General features: G+C 36.1%; 1 protein-coding gene and 1 pseudogene across 1 annotated transcript in view; both read right to left on the bottom strand.

Moving 5' to 3' along the window:
• MORC1 (MORC family CW-type zinc finger 1) overlaps positions 1 to 19,773 on the bottom strand; it is a 178,590-nt gene that overhangs the window by 98,260 nt on the left and 60,557 nt on the right. The window contains exons 14-16 of the mRNA XM_058296459.1: positions 9,319 to 9,447; positions 6,770 to 6,875; positions 2,161 to 2,299 (exon numbers count right to left, since the gene is read on the bottom strand). Of these exons, the coding sequence (XP_058152442.1) occupies positions 2,161 to 2,299; positions 6,770 to 6,875; positions 9,319 to 9,447 (374 nt within the window). The remainder of the gene's footprint in view (positions 1 to 2,160; positions 2,300 to 6,769; positions 6,876 to 9,318; positions 9,448 to 19,773) is intronic.
• LOC111760827 (small nucleolar RNA U109) lies at positions 7,735 to 7,852 on the bottom strand (annotated as a pseudogene).

Genomic DNA, 19,773 nt, shown 5'->3' with positions numbered 1-19,773 from the left:
AACATCTGACCATATCTACATACCCTATATGCATGCCCTGGAGAACTCCCTCCCACCCATGCATCCCCATCAATGATACCCCTTATCAGTACTCCTGCCTTGCCATAGTTGAACCCCTCTGTGATCCAAAACTTCTTCAAAAATGAAGCCTAATATTGCCAAATTCAATTAATAGGAAAATGAAATAGTAATAATAGGCTTAAAGATTATAAATAGAATACATAATAATTTAGAAAAACTAAAGTAAAAAATAAATTGAGGTATTAAAAAATGAAAAATATCACAAAAATTTTTTTTGATGTTTTGCCTTTCACCACTGTGAAAGGTGTTGCCCTGTATGTACAGCAATGCACTGTTTTGGGAATGCAGATTCACAGTGAGCAAACCTGAGACTATCTCTCCTCTCATGGTTCTTTCATTCTGGTATTAACGGTTATTCTGTATTCCCCCACAATGCCTAGCAGGGAAAAGAGACAAGTGCAAGTATGTGCTCAATGAATATCTGAAAATTAACTGATTGTCCATGGTTGGGTACACTCCAATCCAAAGGTTTTCCTTTATCACCATCAAAACAGGGTCAGTTAAGAGTACTGAGTACCTGAAAGTTTAAAGATGCTAGGATTATTTTCACAAAAGAAGAGGATAGTAAAGATTACTTTGTCCTTTGAACTGAAGGAAGTAGATTCCTATATAAGTCCTATTAAACTTTTCTGTTTGTATTTGAAACAAACTGAATCTATGGACAAATCAGCTACCAAGAAAGAATAAGCAGAGCTGGATGGCCTAATTATGTTACTTCATCAAATACATCAAAATCTCTTCCTCAGTGATGAATAAAACATCCACTGCTAAACAAACAAGAACAAGCTAATTCAGACTTTATGATTGACACTATTAATATCCAAGGGTTAGCGGTGACATCTATAAAAAGAAGAAAAAAAAACATCCAGAGTTGGCAAAAAAGTTAAAATCAATTCATGATGTGTGTGTCAAATGCCTTACAAAGGGCAAGAAGTGGGAAACAAAATTAAAAACACACAATTACAACATCTGTCATCATGAATATCTGACATTACCTAGTTGCTTATTTATTAAAATAACCACTGGCTGTGATAACTTTACTTTTAACCTCTGTTATCAAACCCATAAATGGAGGCTCTAAGAAGCATATCAAAAATGAGCTGCTTTCGGGGGGTGGGGATTGCTTAGGAAAATGTTTCTAAAATGACTCTCAGTATCTTCCCAAGGAAGACCCTGGGACTCCAGGCTAAAGAGGCAGGGCAGGTTTCTTTGGTTGTGATGGTAGCAGACTTGCCAGATTTCTAGCAAGATGGTTAGAGGATGAAATTAGGGCAGAGAACATTTATCTGCTAAGGCCCAGAAATACATAAAACAAGGTGTAAAGGTCAGGACGCACCTTCCTCCACCCCTCCATATAGGGATTTTCTAATTCAAATGATGATTTTATTTTCTGACATACAGAAGAAACAACACATTTATACATATGGGGCTGACCTCCTCAGGTGCTATTTGAGGAAGTTGACAGGCTGCACAATGAAGGTGCTAAATCTATAAACTAAAGAGTCAGAGATCTAATTACTTTATTAGTTAAGAAATTAAAACAATAGTTCTACTTGCTACTTTTTCTTTCACTTGAAATTGTTTTGTTACCCACTTTTTAGTGGTTTTATTTTATTTTTTAATCAAATTATTTTGATTCTCTGTATTAATAGGCTAATATTTTAAAAGAGCAAATCCTTACCTCAAAAATCAGCCAAGAAGCCTAATAAAATTAAGAGTCTAACCTTTGGAGTCCTACAGAGTTGACCCCCCATCTTGCCCACATGTCCTTGGACAAGCTTGTTAACCTCTACAAATTCTATATTCATCTGTAGAGTACACTGATAAATACATGACCTTAGATGTGACATGTACAGTACTTCATAAAGATTCCCCTTCCTCCATTCTTTGGACCCCAAAAACATTTGCTTTCATCTTCAGAATGGTTCTTCATTCCAAAATTGAAAGGAGGTGACCAAAAAGTATAGAAAAAGAAGCTAAAGAATTTACTTTGGTAAACGACATTAGTCAGTTTGCACACATGAAACCAGCTAACTAAAAGAGTTAATATATATTTCTGAAGAATTAAAAACAGTTCACCTGTGGCTGCATTTCTTCCAATCTATTTTGATATCTCTGGATGGACTCTCTAAGTTGCTTCTCTTTCTCATTTTTTGATGGTGACACTGTGCTCATCGTGCCCAGGGGAATGGATGGTAGATGTTCTGTCTGATGACAACTTCACAACCAAAAAGTATAAAACATGACAGCAGGAGCAAATAGAAACTACTTGAACAAGAAGTTACTCTTTGTTATCTTACATCCAAAATTCAAACACAAAGGAAGAACCATGCATAGTTAGCTTTAGGTGACCCATGGCCTTACATCTCCAGTTTGCATGGAGAAGGACTTAATGGAAAATGTGGAGGGTAGCACAAGGATTCATTATTTTGCTAATGCTTCACTTATCTTGCATTATCGGAAATGAAGCTTTTTGCAAAAATATGCTTTCTAGATAATTGGAGCTTATCTCATTAAGTGATATTTTTCTCCAAAATGAATGTCTAAAATATGTAAAATGATTTTGGCTCTGAAACAGAACACACTGACCACATGGATCCTTTGTTTGATAACTCAGGATTACCACGCAGATCCATGACAAGTGTTACATAATGCAGTACTCAGTGATGCTGAGTACTACTAAGCTGCACAGAGACCCATCACCAAATAGCCCTGTTGATCACAACTGCCACATCCTTCCCAACTTCCCTGATGCTGTCAGCATATCTGCTGTTGGCAATCACTCTGCTTCCCAGCCTTACTGATGTACTATATCTTCTTATTAGTGGGTCAATAAGTATATTAAAGAATCATGTAGAATTGTGTGTAAATGAACAATAATCAGGCTGTGGAAAAAGGCTTCTCTTGTTATAAAAATTACTCTGACTTTTGAGACACGTATTTGGAAAGTTTGAGGTTTTCTTTTTTTCTTACTTTTGGTTTCACGCCTCATTCTGGGGAGCTGTGTTAGCCAAACTGTTGAAAAAGTAAGATATCTTTCACCTTAGTCTTAAACCCTGATATAGATAAGAAGTTCAACTCTCAGTGCATATAGCTCTGAGTCACAGCATTGCTGGGAATTGAAGTAGTGGGACAAAAAATTGAGAACAGTTTTTAGAGCCTGCTCTAGGACAAGGAGTTTTCTGTTATTGATGGGTGGGAGGATGTTCCACTCAATTGCTCTAAAGAATAGGATGGGATGATATTTGTAGAAAACTAATGTGTTAAGCTAGAAGGGACTGAATGAGGAAGTTGAGACTAGAGAGAGGGCCTTCTCCCAACATAATCAGTGAGGGGAAACTGAAAGCAAATCAAACCCCCTAATTCTTGGTTGATCAGGGCTGCAGGCTGTATTTTTCTTGCTTCCTACTAACAGAAAAGAGCAACTACAATCAAATTCAGGTACCACTGTGAAAGAGACACTTAATTCCATCCACATATGGTATTTGTTATTGTTACTATTTTCAAAGAAAGGTGGAACAAATCCAGGGTATAACTACTATATATATAGCCCATTTGCGGTGTTGAATCTTCTGGAAATATTATTGATTTTTAATACGGAAAAGATAAACCTCAAGTAGTCTATTAAAATTCCATCTATTTAATTATTATCATTTAAAGACTTTTGGAAATGCATTATATCTCAATACACAATACAAACTGTAGATGTTTTTTAACATCCTTTTCAAAATTCAGAATTGTTTCAGTCAAGTGCTAAGGCATCACTTTTCTCCTGCTGTTGATCCCTGTTTTCAATGCAGATAAATGCATAGCATGAATGTAGTGGAAGCATACTGATATATATTTCTCACATACTGTGGCAAAAATGTATGGTCTTCTCTATTCTTAAAGTGAAAAATAAACAGGTTGATTTCAGTGTTCTGAAAATGAATGGCTCCATTTTATGCTGTCCAAATTGCTAGCCCTAAATACTACCACTATCTCTTTGAAGGAGAAGAGCATATTTGTAAAATGATACATTTTGGCACGAAAAAATATTTGGATAGAATTAGGCTTTCCCAAAATGTAAAAGGAAGGCTTTGGAGAGATGTTGTGGTAGAACAGGTTTTGCCTGAGCTTGCTCTGACATCAAGTTTCAGCTCTTTCTAGGAATGCTGGGAAAGTCACTGAACCTCTCTTAGTCTCTCTATTTTCTGCTCTGAGAAATGGAGAAAATTCATAGGACTATTGTAAAGATTGAATGAGGTAACATACGCTATGTAAAAGAAAGCATTATTATGCTTCTTGCCCAAGGCCAGGTTACACAGACATTGTTCATTCAAATACTGTTTGCTGGCATTAACTCTGCTCACAGAAACTATACTTCACTGTAAATATAGACCATGCCACTCTTCACCCTATTGTCTTATCCCTCTACTCACGGCATGTTGCCTCGTAAAGAACTATACTTCATTTTTCAACACTTTAACCCACTTGTTTCATGTGATTCTAGCCAAATCCAATAGCAGATGTATTCCAGGTTTTGCCTAACAATAATCTATTTCACGTCATATTCTGAAGACACGCACTGTCTATTCCACCATTGTGAGTAGGAGGACTGAGAAGAGTTATCAGTTTCTCTTCTGCTGGGAGTCGTCATAGCTACATTTAGTGATCTCCCATAAAGGGTTGCCATCTCTTGATCAACTACCCTTGCACGTAATCAAGAGTTTTTCTCTACATCTCACTTAAATCTCTTGCTAGCACTTTAAGCATTTTTTTCCTCATAATCTTTTAAGTGGAAGTGAAATACAGATGATCAATACTATGTCAGTATGTTTAAAGAATCAAGGACTAAAGAAAAGTATAAATATTAGAAGACTTTGCAATTTAGGATTTTAAGGTCCATCATTTTCCTGTCAACATGGCTAAATTTAACTTGTTTCTCATCACGAGTAGCACTATTTGGATGTGCAAAGGATACAAAATTAATTCAGCTATGGATCAAATTTTACAAAGCTCTGTAATGGTATCACCACCTTCCAAAGAGAAAAGGGTAAAAGTGGGCCAGTTCGAGGACAATAAGTTGAAGATAAGGAAGCTGTAAAAGACAACTTCCCAGTTCTGTGGGTCTGACAATGTCCATGACAAGTTTAAGAAATCATAGGTATATCATTAAATCTGTAGGGATGGCCTAAAGTTTGGTGGTGTATTATAAAGGGGTCCCAAGGGACCAGGGAGTTTCAGCAGATTGTTCTTACAGGAGGCTTAGCTGGACCCAAAAATAATGTATCAAGGCAGTATTATAATATCACATTCTAGGAAATGAAAAGCTGAGTTAAAGAGAGGCTGTATCATTTGTCCAAGGTTTCACAGCTAGGGGATCCAGGACCAGGGACCCCGGCAGTCTTCCTCTAGAGTATGGACTCTGAACACTCTCCTACACTGTAGAAAAAGTTTTTAGATCACAGTAAGGGATCAATACGATTAACCATTGTTAACACTAAAACCGAGCCAACACTCTGTTCCTATTTGACAGATATTTAATTCTAAATTAGGACCAGAATCAGTTAGGAGTCAGAAAACTTTGGTTTGTGACTTCATGAACAAATTTTTTGGCCCCTTTTTTGGGCTTCAATTTTGTCTTCTCTAAAATGAGGAACAGAGACTAAATCAGTGCTTTGTCATAATGGTCCATAGAACTCTAAACTTTTCTCAGAGTGTGAGAAATAGGAAGTATGTTTGGTTCCCAGGTTCTCAGCCTCCCATTCAAACAGGATAGTACTGCCTGCATCTATTTTATATAGTTGGATGTGAGATAGATTTTACTGGGGAGGTGAGGGAGTAGAATTCTGCTGCAAACAGAAAGGGGGCATTTTAAAACCCCTGGGCCATGTGAAATCTAAGTGCCCTTGCCTTCTCTGATATTTTTCTTCTGTTTCTAAACATAATTAACCTGGGCACTCCAGGTGAAAGGGATTTTAGCAGTTTCTGAATGCTTTCTTCTTTTTTTTTTCTGTTTTGATTTTTGCTCTTTTTTTCAAGACTAGATAAAAATAACTAAATAGGAGCTATTACTCTCATGTCTATATTTGCAATATTGATCCACTTGTCCTGGCAAAAAGGCTTCGAACAGACTCCATGGAAAAGCAATGCTTGACATAGGTGTGTCTTTGTTAAATATTAGTTCTGACTCTTTATTCCTCAGGGAAATAATGTTAGTTCCAAAGGACTTGTTGACATCCATCAATATTGAATTGGTCTTTTTTCTGTTTTGATCTGAACTTCTTTCTCTAAGAGCACAAAGCAATGAAAGTCAATATATGACTTAAATTGGAAAAGCATAACGTCTAATAGTTTAATGCCCCAGGGAGACACCCTTTGTGTAACATTCCTGCAGGATAAGGTTGTTTATAGTGTGAAAATGTACTGGAAGGCAGAACTCTTAAACACTGGGTTATGTTCTTCTGCCACAGAAGTGCAGAGCTTTTATACCCCAATGTCTACAAATAGCTACATCCTGGTCTATGTTGATGGAAAATCACACTAACGGAATATCTTTCCATAGGTGGCAAGGGGCCTGAAAGAGTTTGAAGAGATGGCAGATACTACACTAAAATCTTCCTACAGTTGTTATTTTCCAATTTCACACATGTGGATTTGAGGAATTAATGGGTAAAGGGTTTTAGAAAATTCTATCAAAAGCTACCTGTTTTCCAAGGGGTTAGGATTATTTGCACAAATCCAGATGTCAAGAAATTCTTCTTCCTGATAATGAACAGAGGAAGGCAAGACTCTCCATTTAAGGCAAAGATCTAATAATCAAAACAAAATCACATACAAAAGAGACCACAAGCAGAAATTATGTCAGTTTACATATACCAAAGAGTATGAGGTGCTTCTTGATCCAAAGAATAGAGAAGACTTGCTCAAAAACCACCATACTTGATGCTACAACTATTCTAGGATTCTTTGAGCAAACCCAGGATTCTGCCAATAAATTATCATCATTATTATTAAATAAGTTCCTTCCTGTTGGTTCTGCTACTTTTTACTTTTAAATAACATGAACTAATAGCTCTCACTCCACCTCTTCTATTTATTTATTTATTTATTTATTTATTTATTTATTTATTTATTTATTTATTTATTTATTTATTTATTTATTTATTTATTTATTTATTTATTTATTTATTTATTTGAGGTACTGGGGCCAGGACATTGTAAGTGAGGAGCTGGTACTCAAACCACTGAACCACATCAGCTTCCCTAAGTTGGTTTTTTTCACTTGATTTCTTGTTGTTTGCCTTTTGTTTTTAGGAGGCCCTGGAAACCAAACCCAGAACCTCTCATGTGGGAAGCAGGTGCTTAACTGCTTGAACCACATTCGCTCCCCTCTACCTCTTCTTAAACCACATTAAGACCTCCAGTGATTTGACACTCTCATTTTTTCCACTCTATTATTCCTCTGCTGCGCAATACCACTTTCCACCTCAAACCATATAACTAAAGAAGATAAATCAATCTCAGAACCATTTACACATCTTCTTGTTCTGCACTTTTTTCTGTTCTTAGCCTTCTCTTCTTTATGATTTCTCTGTCCACTTCCCTCTGTCAGCTCCTCCTTCCCTTTAGGCGCAAGGCATGCTATTCTCTCTAGGCCATGCTTTTTTATAATGTAGGAAAAATACACTACCGCTCAACCTCTTCTGAAAACTCCTGTTTTACTATAGCATGTCATAGATGTCTTCCTGCTCCTAAAAGAATGAAGAACAGACATTGCCACAAGCAACCTACTTAATTTTAATCCTGGGTTCCCTCCAAACATCCTCCATCCAAGATGGAGGCAGAGAGCACAGCTCCACCCCTTACGACCTTTTTGATACTGGACAAATTATGTAACTTTTTATGTTTGAGGCCCATCATCTGTAAAAGGAGAATAATAGTATTTACCTCAAAAGCTTATTGAGAGGATTAAATGACAACAATATTAATAATAAATGCCAGCATTTCTAGGCACTGTCCTAAGTATTTTACACATTATTTTATTCTCACATAGTAGTATGCTGTGGCTACAAATAAGTATTAACCTCATTTTATAAATGAGGAAACCAAGGTTTAGAAATGTTGGCCAACTTCCTACAGCACTCAGGTACTAGAGATTGGATTTGAATAGTATCTGGCACACATTAAATACACAGTTAATTTTTAGCTATTATTGTTATTACCATCATCAAATAGATTATCACATACTGCCATCAATTCCCTCAACTACATCTATCACTTATTTTCCTCATAAATCTCTCTGCCACACCTCAATTCAGACATTTGTTATTTCTCACCTGGATCCTGGATTACAGGAGTAGTTTCCTTAGAGGTTCAACCCAGCCCTTTGTTCTAAACTGTCTTCCAAATCACCCTTCACTGAGCTGCCAGAGTGCTTTATTGCAAGTTACATCTGACCAGTCAGGCCCAAGGCCCAGGCAATGTGTGACTCCTTCTATAGCATTTTACACAAGTTAGTGTGCTTTTTTTGGTTTACGTATCTTTCTTCTCCATTGGACTTCAAGTTCTTGAGGATAGCCAGGATTATCTTTTAATTCTCTAATCTTTTGCATAGGGACTTATTAAATGTCAAAGACTCAATGATGTTATTCTCCTACTGAAAAACTTCTAATGTCTCCCTATCTTTTATGAAAGTGAAAACTCCTTGTCCTGTCATTCAAGGTCCTCTCGCATGTTTACCCAACCTAATATTATTGTCTTTTATTATTCATTGTTCATTAATTCCGTAGTCAATACAAAAGTACCTACTATGTATTAGACACAATGCTATGTACTAAAAATGAATGACTTTCTATTATTCCAACCCAAAATTTTATCTGAAGTGTCTCCCTGACAATAGCACATACTTCAATCTCGATGTATTAGCTTTCTGTCCAGAATATTCTCTATGCTACATCTCTGCCTATCAAAATTCTGTTTTAAAGGTCATTGCAAAGGCTACCATAGACATGAAACCTTACCTCAATTCCTCTCTCCTCCCTTTCTTTGGACTCACAAAGAACTCTGTGCCTCTTTTGCATCATTTATCTTATTTTCCCCTCTATTAACTGTGTTCATGCATATCTTAACCTCTCTCCTAAACTGCAACTTCCTTGAAAGTTGGCCCCATGCCCTGACCCCTTCTTAACACAATACCTTGCATATTTAGGAGCGTGCTAATGTTTGCTAATTAGATTGGGATCCAACACTCACCACACTGAATTATGAAGGGAATGGCCATGGCTTGTCTTCTTTGATGCTGAACAGAATCTGAAGATTTCTCCATACCCTTATTATTCTGATATCCAAATTCATTCCAAAATGAAGTTAGATTTCTATTACCTTGAAAAAGAAAGTAGATGAAGAATAATGAAAGAAAACAAAATCAACAAGATCAAGATGTTTAGCAAAGGAAAGTTTGGATATGAATGCATGTATATACAATATGATCTCAACTATGTAAAAACCAATACATATAAAAAATAGATTTAAATAGTTATGTTGGTTAACACTGTGTAGAGATAGTATGGGTGAAATTTACTTTCTACTTTGTATTTTCTTATATTTTACAAATTAAATAGAATAAAAGCATGATAACTTTATAATAAAAATAAACACAATAGCTGTTAACTTTTAAAAACATACCCTTTGTACTGCTGAAACAAAACACGTTGACATTTTAAAACATTTTTCCTAAACATCCCAAAGAGGGATTGTGCAGATTAATTTAAAGGCCCTTAAAATTATTGATACACCTATCTATCATTCCTCTCTCACAGCTAGAGTTTCTTTATCCTTATTTTATCACCAGTTCCTTTTCCTTCTGGTCTTTATTGTTTATGCCCTACTCTAGCCCCAGGTTTTGCACTCCTTCCTCACCAAGAAACAGTACTTATCATGGAGGACCATTAGGGAATCCACTTTATAAGGCTACTGTCCTATGCTTTGATCAAGCAATTGCACTGCTAGTTATTTTACTGACAGAAATAAAAAAAAAAAAAGGCCCTGTATTCAAGTAGCAAAAAAAAGAAAGGAAACCACCTAAAAACCTATGAATAAGAAACTGACGAAATTCCATTCCCAAAAAATGGGACACTAGGCAATATTTTAAAAGAGATAGAAAGAGACAGAGATAAATATGTGGTTGTGTCAAAATTTCATATATATAAAAATATATATATTTATATATTAACATATATTTTTTTCATGGTACCAGGACCTGGGAATGAGCCTGGGACCTCGTATGTGGGAAGCCATCACTCAACCACAAAGACTCCCGTGGGTTGGTTTCTTTCATTTGGTTTTTTGCTTGTTGTTTGCTTTTAGGAAGCATGGGTGACTGAACCCATGTGGAAGGCAGGCCCTGAACCCTTGAGGCACATCCACTTCCCAATATGTCTTTATTAGTGGATACTTTTGGAGAAAGGAACAGATTGGGAGAAAGGCAGGGGCTGATACTGTTTTCATTTTTACCTTTCAGAACATTTAAATAATTTTGCCTATGAATGTATCACTTTTTTTTTCTTTGTTCCTATACATTTTAAACCTTAATGTCTCATTCCCTATCTCCACCCCATCTCCTGGTAAACTATATTCTAGATTCTGACCCTATAACTTCGCTTATTCTGTTTCAAAACAGTGAGATCAAACAATATTGCAGGGATTAGTTCCACCACCTCAGCAAGGGCACGGTTAAATGATTTATAAAAGGTCATCTGTTCTTGCTTCAGAGCAAAAATAGCTCTGTCCTTGCTTATCTCTGCACAAGCTATATCTTTTAGTTTAAAGTTTGAAAACGGCTTCTCCTTGCATTTCTGCTGCTAGATAGGCTATGAGTCTAGGGGCAAGGTTTCTTCTTCCAAGACAAAATATCCTTGAGAAATTTAACTTTAACCACAGCCCTTGGTCGAATCCAAAAATACATGATATATAAGCAAGAGAAATAAAGCAGACCAGGCCCTCCCTGCATATGAGTTTTTGGTGTGCGAGTCTTTCATTCCCACGGCACAATATTAGTCCTTCAATGTCTGATTTATATCACTCAACACGATGTCTTCTAGGTTCACCCATGTTGTTGCATGTGTCAGAAAGTCATTCCTTTTTACTGCTGAATAATATTCCATTGTATGTATACACATTTTACTTATCCATTTGATTAATGGACACTTGGTTTGCTTCCATCTTTTGGCAATTGTGAATCATGATACTATGAACACTGGTGTGCAAATATGTGTTCAAAATTCTGCTGTCAATTCTTTTGTGCGTATACCTAGCAGCAGGATTGCATTACTCAGTTCTATTATGAGCTTTCTGAGGAACCATCAAACTATCTTCCACAGTAGCTGCACCATTTTAAATTTTAAGTTGAAAGATTTCTAAAATATATATTGGCTATTAATCCTTTATCAAATATGTGGTTTCCAAATATTTTCTCCCCTTGTGTAGGCTGTCCTTTTACTTTCATGATAAAGTTCTTTGAGGAAAAAAGTTTATTAATTTTGATGAGGTACCATTGATCTATTTTCACATTAACTACTCTGTGCTTGGTATGCTAAGGCAGGTAGTGTTTTAGATAAAAAAATCACCTGGGTTCAAGTACTGGCTGTGCCACTTATTAATTATATAATTCTGAGCAAGATACTAAGTCTTCTAATCTATAAAATGAGTAGTTACATTAACTTGCCTTACAGGGTTATCATATAGATTAAATGTGAAGACGGACACCTGCAGAAATTTAAATTACTGCTGTACTGTATTTGTTCTCTCTAGTTTTAAATGTTCTTTCTCCAAGAAGACCATGCCTTTTCAAAGGAGGAACTGTGCTTAAAACTTAACATATCCTCAACAAGAATCTCAGCATCCTGTACCCAGCAAGCCCTCAAAAAAATGTTGCTGCTACTCCTTAACGTGCTGTTTGGGATAAAATGAAGGTGAAACTCTTGCCGGATTTTCTCTAGATTCTTGGCTATGTTAATCTTAAGTACAGGCAAGTTCAGTTAGGCTAGTAGTTTATTAAGAAAATGAGAGACAAGAAATGGGAGAAAATAACAGATTATGGGTCCCAGGTAGAAAGAGGAAAAGGGCTAAAAAGGGGTTAAAAAAAAAAAAAGACTGATTTACAGACTGTAAGATCCCATTATAGATTACAAATCCCCAAACCTACTTGCATGCTAATCCAGGCAAAAACAGGGCAAAACAGGGCTGGTTTGGCATTCACGCTTGTTTTTTTAAATGTGCCATGTGATCCATGGGCGTGTTTTTCTGCCAGGTTCTAGATCCGTCTCTTTATTCCCTAATCTAGCCTGCCTCAAAATAATGTATCTCTCTGCAAACATTAATCCGCCCAGCTAATTTACAAGATGTATATCAACTGTGATCCCCAGGACAAACAATTTAAGAGTGGGAATACTACTAGATTGTGAAAAATATAAGCACACACCCCTCAAGGGGGAAGTGATTCTGTCCCTCCCTGCTCTGTGGTCACACCATTTTATAACACACATTACATTTTAGTTCATTTTATACCTATTTTCCCCTTTGGATAGTGAATTCCTTGAAGATAGTGGCTGCATTTAGGATCTCGATTCAAGTCTCCTAGTCTACTTATGGAAATAATTCTAAAGAATCATGTGGCAGTTTGAGATTATTTATGAAACCAAAAAAAGATAATGTTTGTAAACTGGTCTGTTCCTCTGGGCATGATCCCCTTTGATTGTATTAGATTCAGCTAAGATGTCTTTAAATTATATCAAAGGGGTACAACTCAGGGTTGATTTCCAACCCCCTTGGTGGCTATATAAATGGACATTAGGGAGTAGACATGGAAGAGGAGAGCACTTGGTCATTTTGGTCCTGCCATATGACAGAAAGGAGAAGGCTCAAATAGCTAAAGCCCTGGGAAGAGCTCAGTCATTCACCTGATAGTTTGCAGCTGAAGAGATCAGAGCCCTAAGCAGCTGAAAGGCCCAGAAAGAAAAGATCCCTCCAGCCTGCAGCTGAGATTGGAAAAAGCTAGAATCACAGAGCCTTAAGAGGAAGAAGGAAGGCTGAACCCTTGTAAACATCTTGCTTCAACATGTGGCAACAGGCTTTGGTGAGAAAATACCTCTTAAAGAACCCTGAGTTGGACTTTCAGGGCTTTGTAAATTTTTACCCCAAACAAATACCCTTTATAAAGGCCAATAGATTTCTGGTACTTCACATCAGCACCCTTTTGGCTGACTAATACAAATCACTAGCTACTGAAGACAGAAGTGAGAAAATTCACTAGCCCAAACATCTAAAAACCAGTTTTTGATAGAAGACAGTATAACACACAAGGCAGATATATCGAGGCAAAATAATCCATCAGGTACTTTCATTTGGGTGGTCAGAAATTACTTTATCTGACTGCCTCTGGAACCTCAACTATTTTCCTTTATATAGAAGCTTATTACAATATGCACAATTTGCATTTGTGCTTGTGGTGTTGTTAAAACAAATTTTCCATGGAGTGGAGCCTGAAAACCAGTTATTATAGAAGCTTCAGGAAACTGTTAGGTAAGAAGGCCAGGGGTATAGAAGAGAAAGAAAGTATATCACATTATTTTCTGTTCATTTTATGTATTAGTATATAAATATTTATCCAACTACCCTAAAAAAAACTTTACTTTTCCTTCAAAATCCACTTATCCCAAAATGATAATGAAAACTGACATTGGAAGGTCCATATCTACTGACTTTTCTCAAACTAAATCTGCAGGAAACTAGAGAGTTTGTATTCAAAACTTCTTGTCTATCTAGGAAACTGAATTTAATAACAATAATAATAGTTTAGGTTGGCCTTCATAAATGAAGAGGTGAATAATTATGGGTATTTTTAATATATGGCTTTAATAACTAATAATTTAATTAATTAAAATACAGTAGTACTGTATCTTAATGAACATTTTTAAATTGTCTTCGCATCCAGAAGTGAATTAAGAACAGAGTGAAGAAGTGGATGTGGCTCAACTGATAGAGCATCCGCCTACCACATGGGAGGTCCAGGGTTCAAACACTGAGCCTCCTGGCCCATGTGGTGAGCTGGCACACATGCAGCACTGCCAAGTGCAAGGAGTGCTGTGCCATGCAGGGGTGTCCCCCACGTAGGGGAGCCCCATACGCAAGGAGTACGCCCTGCACTGAGCTGCCCTGTGTGAAAAAAGTGCAGCCTGCCCAGGAGTGGCGCTGCACACACGGAGAGCTGACGTAGCAAGATGCCACAACAAAAGGAGACACAGATTCCCGGTGCCACTGAGAATGCAAGCAGACACAGAGGAACACACAGTGAGTGCACACAGAGTAGACAACTGGGGTGGTAGGGGAAGGAGAGACAAACAAATAAATCTTAAAAAAAAAAAAAAAAAAAAAAACAGAGTGAAATTTCCAAACATAAAAACATAATTTGTTTTAAAAAAACACATCTTAAATATTTCTATCCACCAATAAAAAAAGTCATGCAGATAACCCCACACTTATTAATTCCAAAATCATATTATTATTTAAACATCCTCAAGGCATTGATTTAAAAATTTGTTTTCAACTGTAAAGAGTATATGGCTGCAAGTGTGCAGCTAATATTTAAAATTATAAAAGAACACATCTTTTGAGAATTTTGTTTGAAGAATCAACAAGCTCACTAAATTCATGATATAATCTGAGATTATTGAGTAACAGTATTAACTTCTTAATTTCTAGAACAAGTGTCTGTGAGAAAAATTGTGGAAGGCTAATTTACTCTTAACTATGTATAGAATACTTTATTCAGAAGACTCCTAATGCTTAAATTAATCTGATTAATTTTTCAGGCGCCACTTAAAACCAGGAAATTAATGAGAAACACTACAATAATTTACTAAAACTTTGCCCCAAACCAGAAACTAATAGAGCAGTTCACAGTTAAATTTTGTTTCTTGAAAGTAGGAGAATGCAGCATCTTCCTAAATGTCAGTTTCTTATCTGCTCATAGAATGTACAATGATATCCAAGGAACCAATCAGCCAAGGGGAAAAACAATGAAATTCAGTAATAAAGTACCAAAGCAAACTTTTGATGGTCTCAATTAAAATAAGAAAGTCTAAAACAATTTATGAATTCAAAGCAACAAGAAAATTCCTCATCCATCTTAAGGATTTTTTGTGTGGCTTGAGGAGGTCATTCTACTACTCAAGAAGGTGAGTATCAAAATACATAATGACCAGAAACAAATATGAATTTAATAACACTTTTGAGTGACTTTATATTTTATTACCCACAAGTATATCTAACCATATTTGAAAAACTGTACATATGTATCTAAGAGGCATAATTCCATCTTTAGACAATTATTGGTAGATGTGGGGATTTGAGAGCTCATTACCATAATTCTGAGGACCTCTAGGGTATCTTGGCTCCCAGTTGAGAACCACATCATTCTATGCACAAAATAGTATAGAAGGGAGAGCATTAGAGTTATGGCAAACCTTCAAAACAACACTGAGGAAAAAACTGATTCTTTCCTCAGGAAGAAATAACTCCAAGTCTTTTTATCTTATGTTTCTATTTAGTCATTGTTTCTCTAATTCTCTTTAAAACATAGAAATCAAAACTAGACCTAACAATCTAAAGCACATTCATAAAAATTTCTGTGTTCTCCTGGGTAAGGCTCTGGTCAGCCATCTATATCTTCCCAATATCTAAATTAGAATAGTTTATCTTTTTAACAAGAACTCCCCTTAAGTACTCTCCTCAGATATCCACAAAGCCAAATGACCAACTTATCTATTATTTTTAGAGTCTATAGACTCATTTTTTAATTTTTCAATAATACAATTTATATTTAATTTATATTATTTTCAAATTCCAAGACATTAAATATAACTTACTGTTCTTTACTAAGGTACACATTAACTAGGCTGATGATGAAAGTTTTGAGGTCTTGGTCAAGGTACAGCAGGGAAAAGTCAAATTATAAGAATCAAAGAGAATAAATTCCACATTAAAAATATTTTAGGTAAAATATGGCTAAATTCCTCTGAGCTATTTTATAAAGGAATATAATTATACATGTAAAAATGTTATTGTCACTATAACAAAAGAAGTACAGTCAGAAAGAAAAAGCAGCTTAAGTGTTGTCAATGGTGATAACTTCAATTATCAGGTATGATGGTTTGAACTTGATGTACCCCCGAAAAAAAATATATGTTCTTAAATTTACTCCATTCCTGTGAATGTAAATCCATTGTATATAAGACAAGGGTCTTAATCCTATTACTGGAGTGCTTTATAAATGGAATGAATTCAGACATGAGAGAAAGCAAGCCATGGAAGCAAGAATCTGAAATAAACAAAACCTTTAAAAGAAGGGAGAGACCAACAGATGCCACCATGTGCTCTGCCATGGGGCAGAGGTGGCAAGGATTGTTGGTAGCCTTCTTCAGGAAAAGCATTGCCTTGATGATGCCTTGATTTGGACATTTTCTCAGGCTTAAAACTGTACATCTTATAAATTTCCATTGTTCAGACCAAACCATTTCATGATATTTGCTTTAAACAGCTTGGTAATTAAAACACCAGATGAAAGCAATGTAAATGAATGAAATGTAAGAACAGATTTTTTTTTAACAAAGGTCAACACAACAAATTCCTAAACTATCCATAAAGAGTGGCATGAAGTAATGACTTTAAACATAGTGTGTGACTCAGACATGACTTCTCTACACATGTCTCTTCTGTCCCTTTTATTGAACCTGTGGTTGGGGCTGGGGTTGGTGGGTGTATGTCCAGGAAACTTGAATCTCTGGGCTGTCCATGTGCCAGCTGGGCCCTGAGCCTCAGCGAAGTTGCAACACCTACTCTCCAGTTTGTTGAATTATTGTGATACTAGCAATGGAAGAAATTATATCATTGATTTGGAGACAGTGGTCACTGGAGTTACTGAAGGCAGGGAGAGGGAAAAAGAGGTGTAATATGGTGCCATTTTTGGGACTTGGAATTGTCCTGAATGATACTGCAGGGGCAGATGCAGGATATTATATATTCTGCCATAAACTACAAATGGACTAAGAGAGAGTGTAAACTACAATGTAAACTATAATCCATGCTGTGTAGCAGTGCTCCAAATTGTGTTCATCAATTGCAATGAATGTACCACACTAAAGAAAGAGGTTGTTGTGGGAAAAGAGGGGGGTGTGGGGAGTGGGGCATATGGAAATCCCCTATGTTTTTTTAATATAACATTTTGTGTGATTCAAGTATCTTTTAAAAATAAATTAAAAATATATTTTTTAAAAAGTGTGTGTGTATATACATGCCATATAAATCAAGTAGTTAGAATATATATGTGTTAATGTTTTAATTGTGTCTCTAATCCCACTCAGATCCAGCACACTCTTAGAAGTATAGAGTTCTACTGTTATTTTTATCAAATAGTAAAATTACCGGTGAAGATGCTACCTAAAATTCATAACTTTGCATAATTAAATCATAGAAGGAAGTTTTTCTTTATACAAGTGTTAGGGCTAATAAAGAAAGAAAAATAGAATTAGAATATAATTTTTCAACCCATAAGCAACTGAGCATTGGTTAACTACTAATATCACTAAGAGTGAGACAATCAGACAATATGTGTCTCCTGATGGAAGAACACATTACCACCTATAAAGTCTCATGGCAAAAAATCCACCTGCATCTGAACAAGCTGCTAGTGTAGATCAGGGGTTCTTAATATTTTGTTGCACAGGCTCCTTTGCTTTTTGGGTGAAAACCATGGACCCCATATTAAGTCCACACTTTACTGTGTATTATTTAATAAATATATCACACCTGTACCAACACGTCTCCACAAGAACAATGTTTTTTTTTTTATTTCAGTTCAAGCTTATGGACCCCTCATTAAGAATCCCTGGTCTAGATCCTACTAGTCTACAAAAATAAAAACAGAATAGAAGAACAAGGTAAACTATACCCAATGATACAGTGGACAAAATCTAAACTGTAAAAAACCTGCAGAACAACCAGCACAGTTCCTACAAATCAATTGCAGGGAAAAATGAGAGAAGGGGAAAAAAGGAAGAGAAAGAGATATAGACCCTGGGAGTCGGAATCCTATTGATAATAAAAGACTTAAGAGTGTTAAGACTTAAGAGCAAAACAGGTGTGTAGCTCAGTGGTTAAACACCTGTTTTGCATGTACAGGATCCCAGGTTTAATCCATGGTAACTCCTTTAAAAAAAAACTTGAGACATGTCAGCCAGTTACCATGTGTGGACCTTTGTTGGGTCCTGATTAAGATAAACTGTAAAAAAATTATGACAGGAGAGAATTAGAAATGGGAACAATTGACTGGATATTTTATTTTCTAAGCAAGTATTGATAATTATTTAGGCTTGCTACATCTACTATGATTGTTTTTAAGCAGAGTTCTTACTTTTAAAAATATATATTAAACTACTTTTGGATATAATTATATAATGTCAGAATTTCCTTCATAATTCAGTGGTAGGGAAGTAGGTAAGAGTACTGAGGAAACCAGTTTGGCCAGGAATTGATAATTGCTGAGTTAGGTGAGGTTTATTATAATATTCTCTTTAATTCTACATCATTTCTAAATTTCCCATAATAAAAAGTTTTAAAAATAAAATTAAAATACCATATTTTATGATAGCTAGGCCCTGAGCCTCAAAAGACTTCAACTCCTACACTCTGATTTATTGGACTTACCTCACTCAGCTAACATGGAGTTGAAGAATGTCAACCACCACACCATGGAGCCTAGAGTGCCTACAACTGAAAGCAGGAGGATTGCATCCAGTATCCATGTGGAATCTAAGCCTCCTCTTGACATAGATGCGCAATGGACACAACCAACCCAGGTCCACAGAGAAAATGTGGCATTGGTGTGGGAAAAGTGGCCATGGTGGCTGCTGGGTGCAGGGAATGGGAGGAAGAGATGAGATGTGGAGGCATTTTTGGGGCTTGGAGTTGTCCTGAGTGGTGCTTCAGGGACAATTACCAGACATTGTAAATCCTCCCAGGGCCCACTGGATGGAACGTAGGAGAGTATGGGCTATGATGTGGACCATTGACCATGAGGTGCAGCGATGCCCAGAGATATACTTATCAAATGCAATGGATGTGTCATGATGATGGGAGAGAGTGTTGCTGTGGGGGGAGTGGTGGGGTGGGGGCAGTGGGGTTGAATGGGACCTCATATTTTTTGAATGAAATATTTTTAAAAAATGAATAAAAATTTAAAAAAAATAAAATAAAATAAAATACCATATTTAAAATATTTACATTTACTTTAAAATAAATACAATACATTAAATTCATAGTTAAAAGCTGAAAAAATAATATAAATATATAAATTGTTTCTCAGCCTCAATCTACAAATAAATGTGTCTCACAGTTTCACCTTTCAATATTTGCATAGGGTTCCTCACTCAGTGTTTATTCCCAGCAGAGATGTTGTATTTCATTTTCCTTGTAGTGCCTTTCTGAGATCTCAGAGACTAAAGTGCATCATAAGGGAAACAAAATGTTGCTGTGGGCAGTTGGCTATATCTAGTTACTAGAGCATCATCTATATTTAAGGGATTGTTCATTTAATAAGTATTACTCCTCACCTTCAAAATTATGCAGGATCTGGGAAACTGATATGACTTAGGT

This window comes from Dasypus novemcinctus, chromosome 4, assembly GCF_030445035.2.
Source record: "Dasypus novemcinctus isolate mDasNov1 chromosome 4, mDasNov1.1.hap2, whole genome shotgun sequence".
NCBI lineage: Eukaryota > Metazoa > Chordata > Mammalia > Cingulata > Dasypodidae > Dasypus > Dasypus novemcinctus.
Note: the sequence above shows the minus strand (reverse complement) of the source record. Positions and strands in the feature narration are given on the sequence as shown.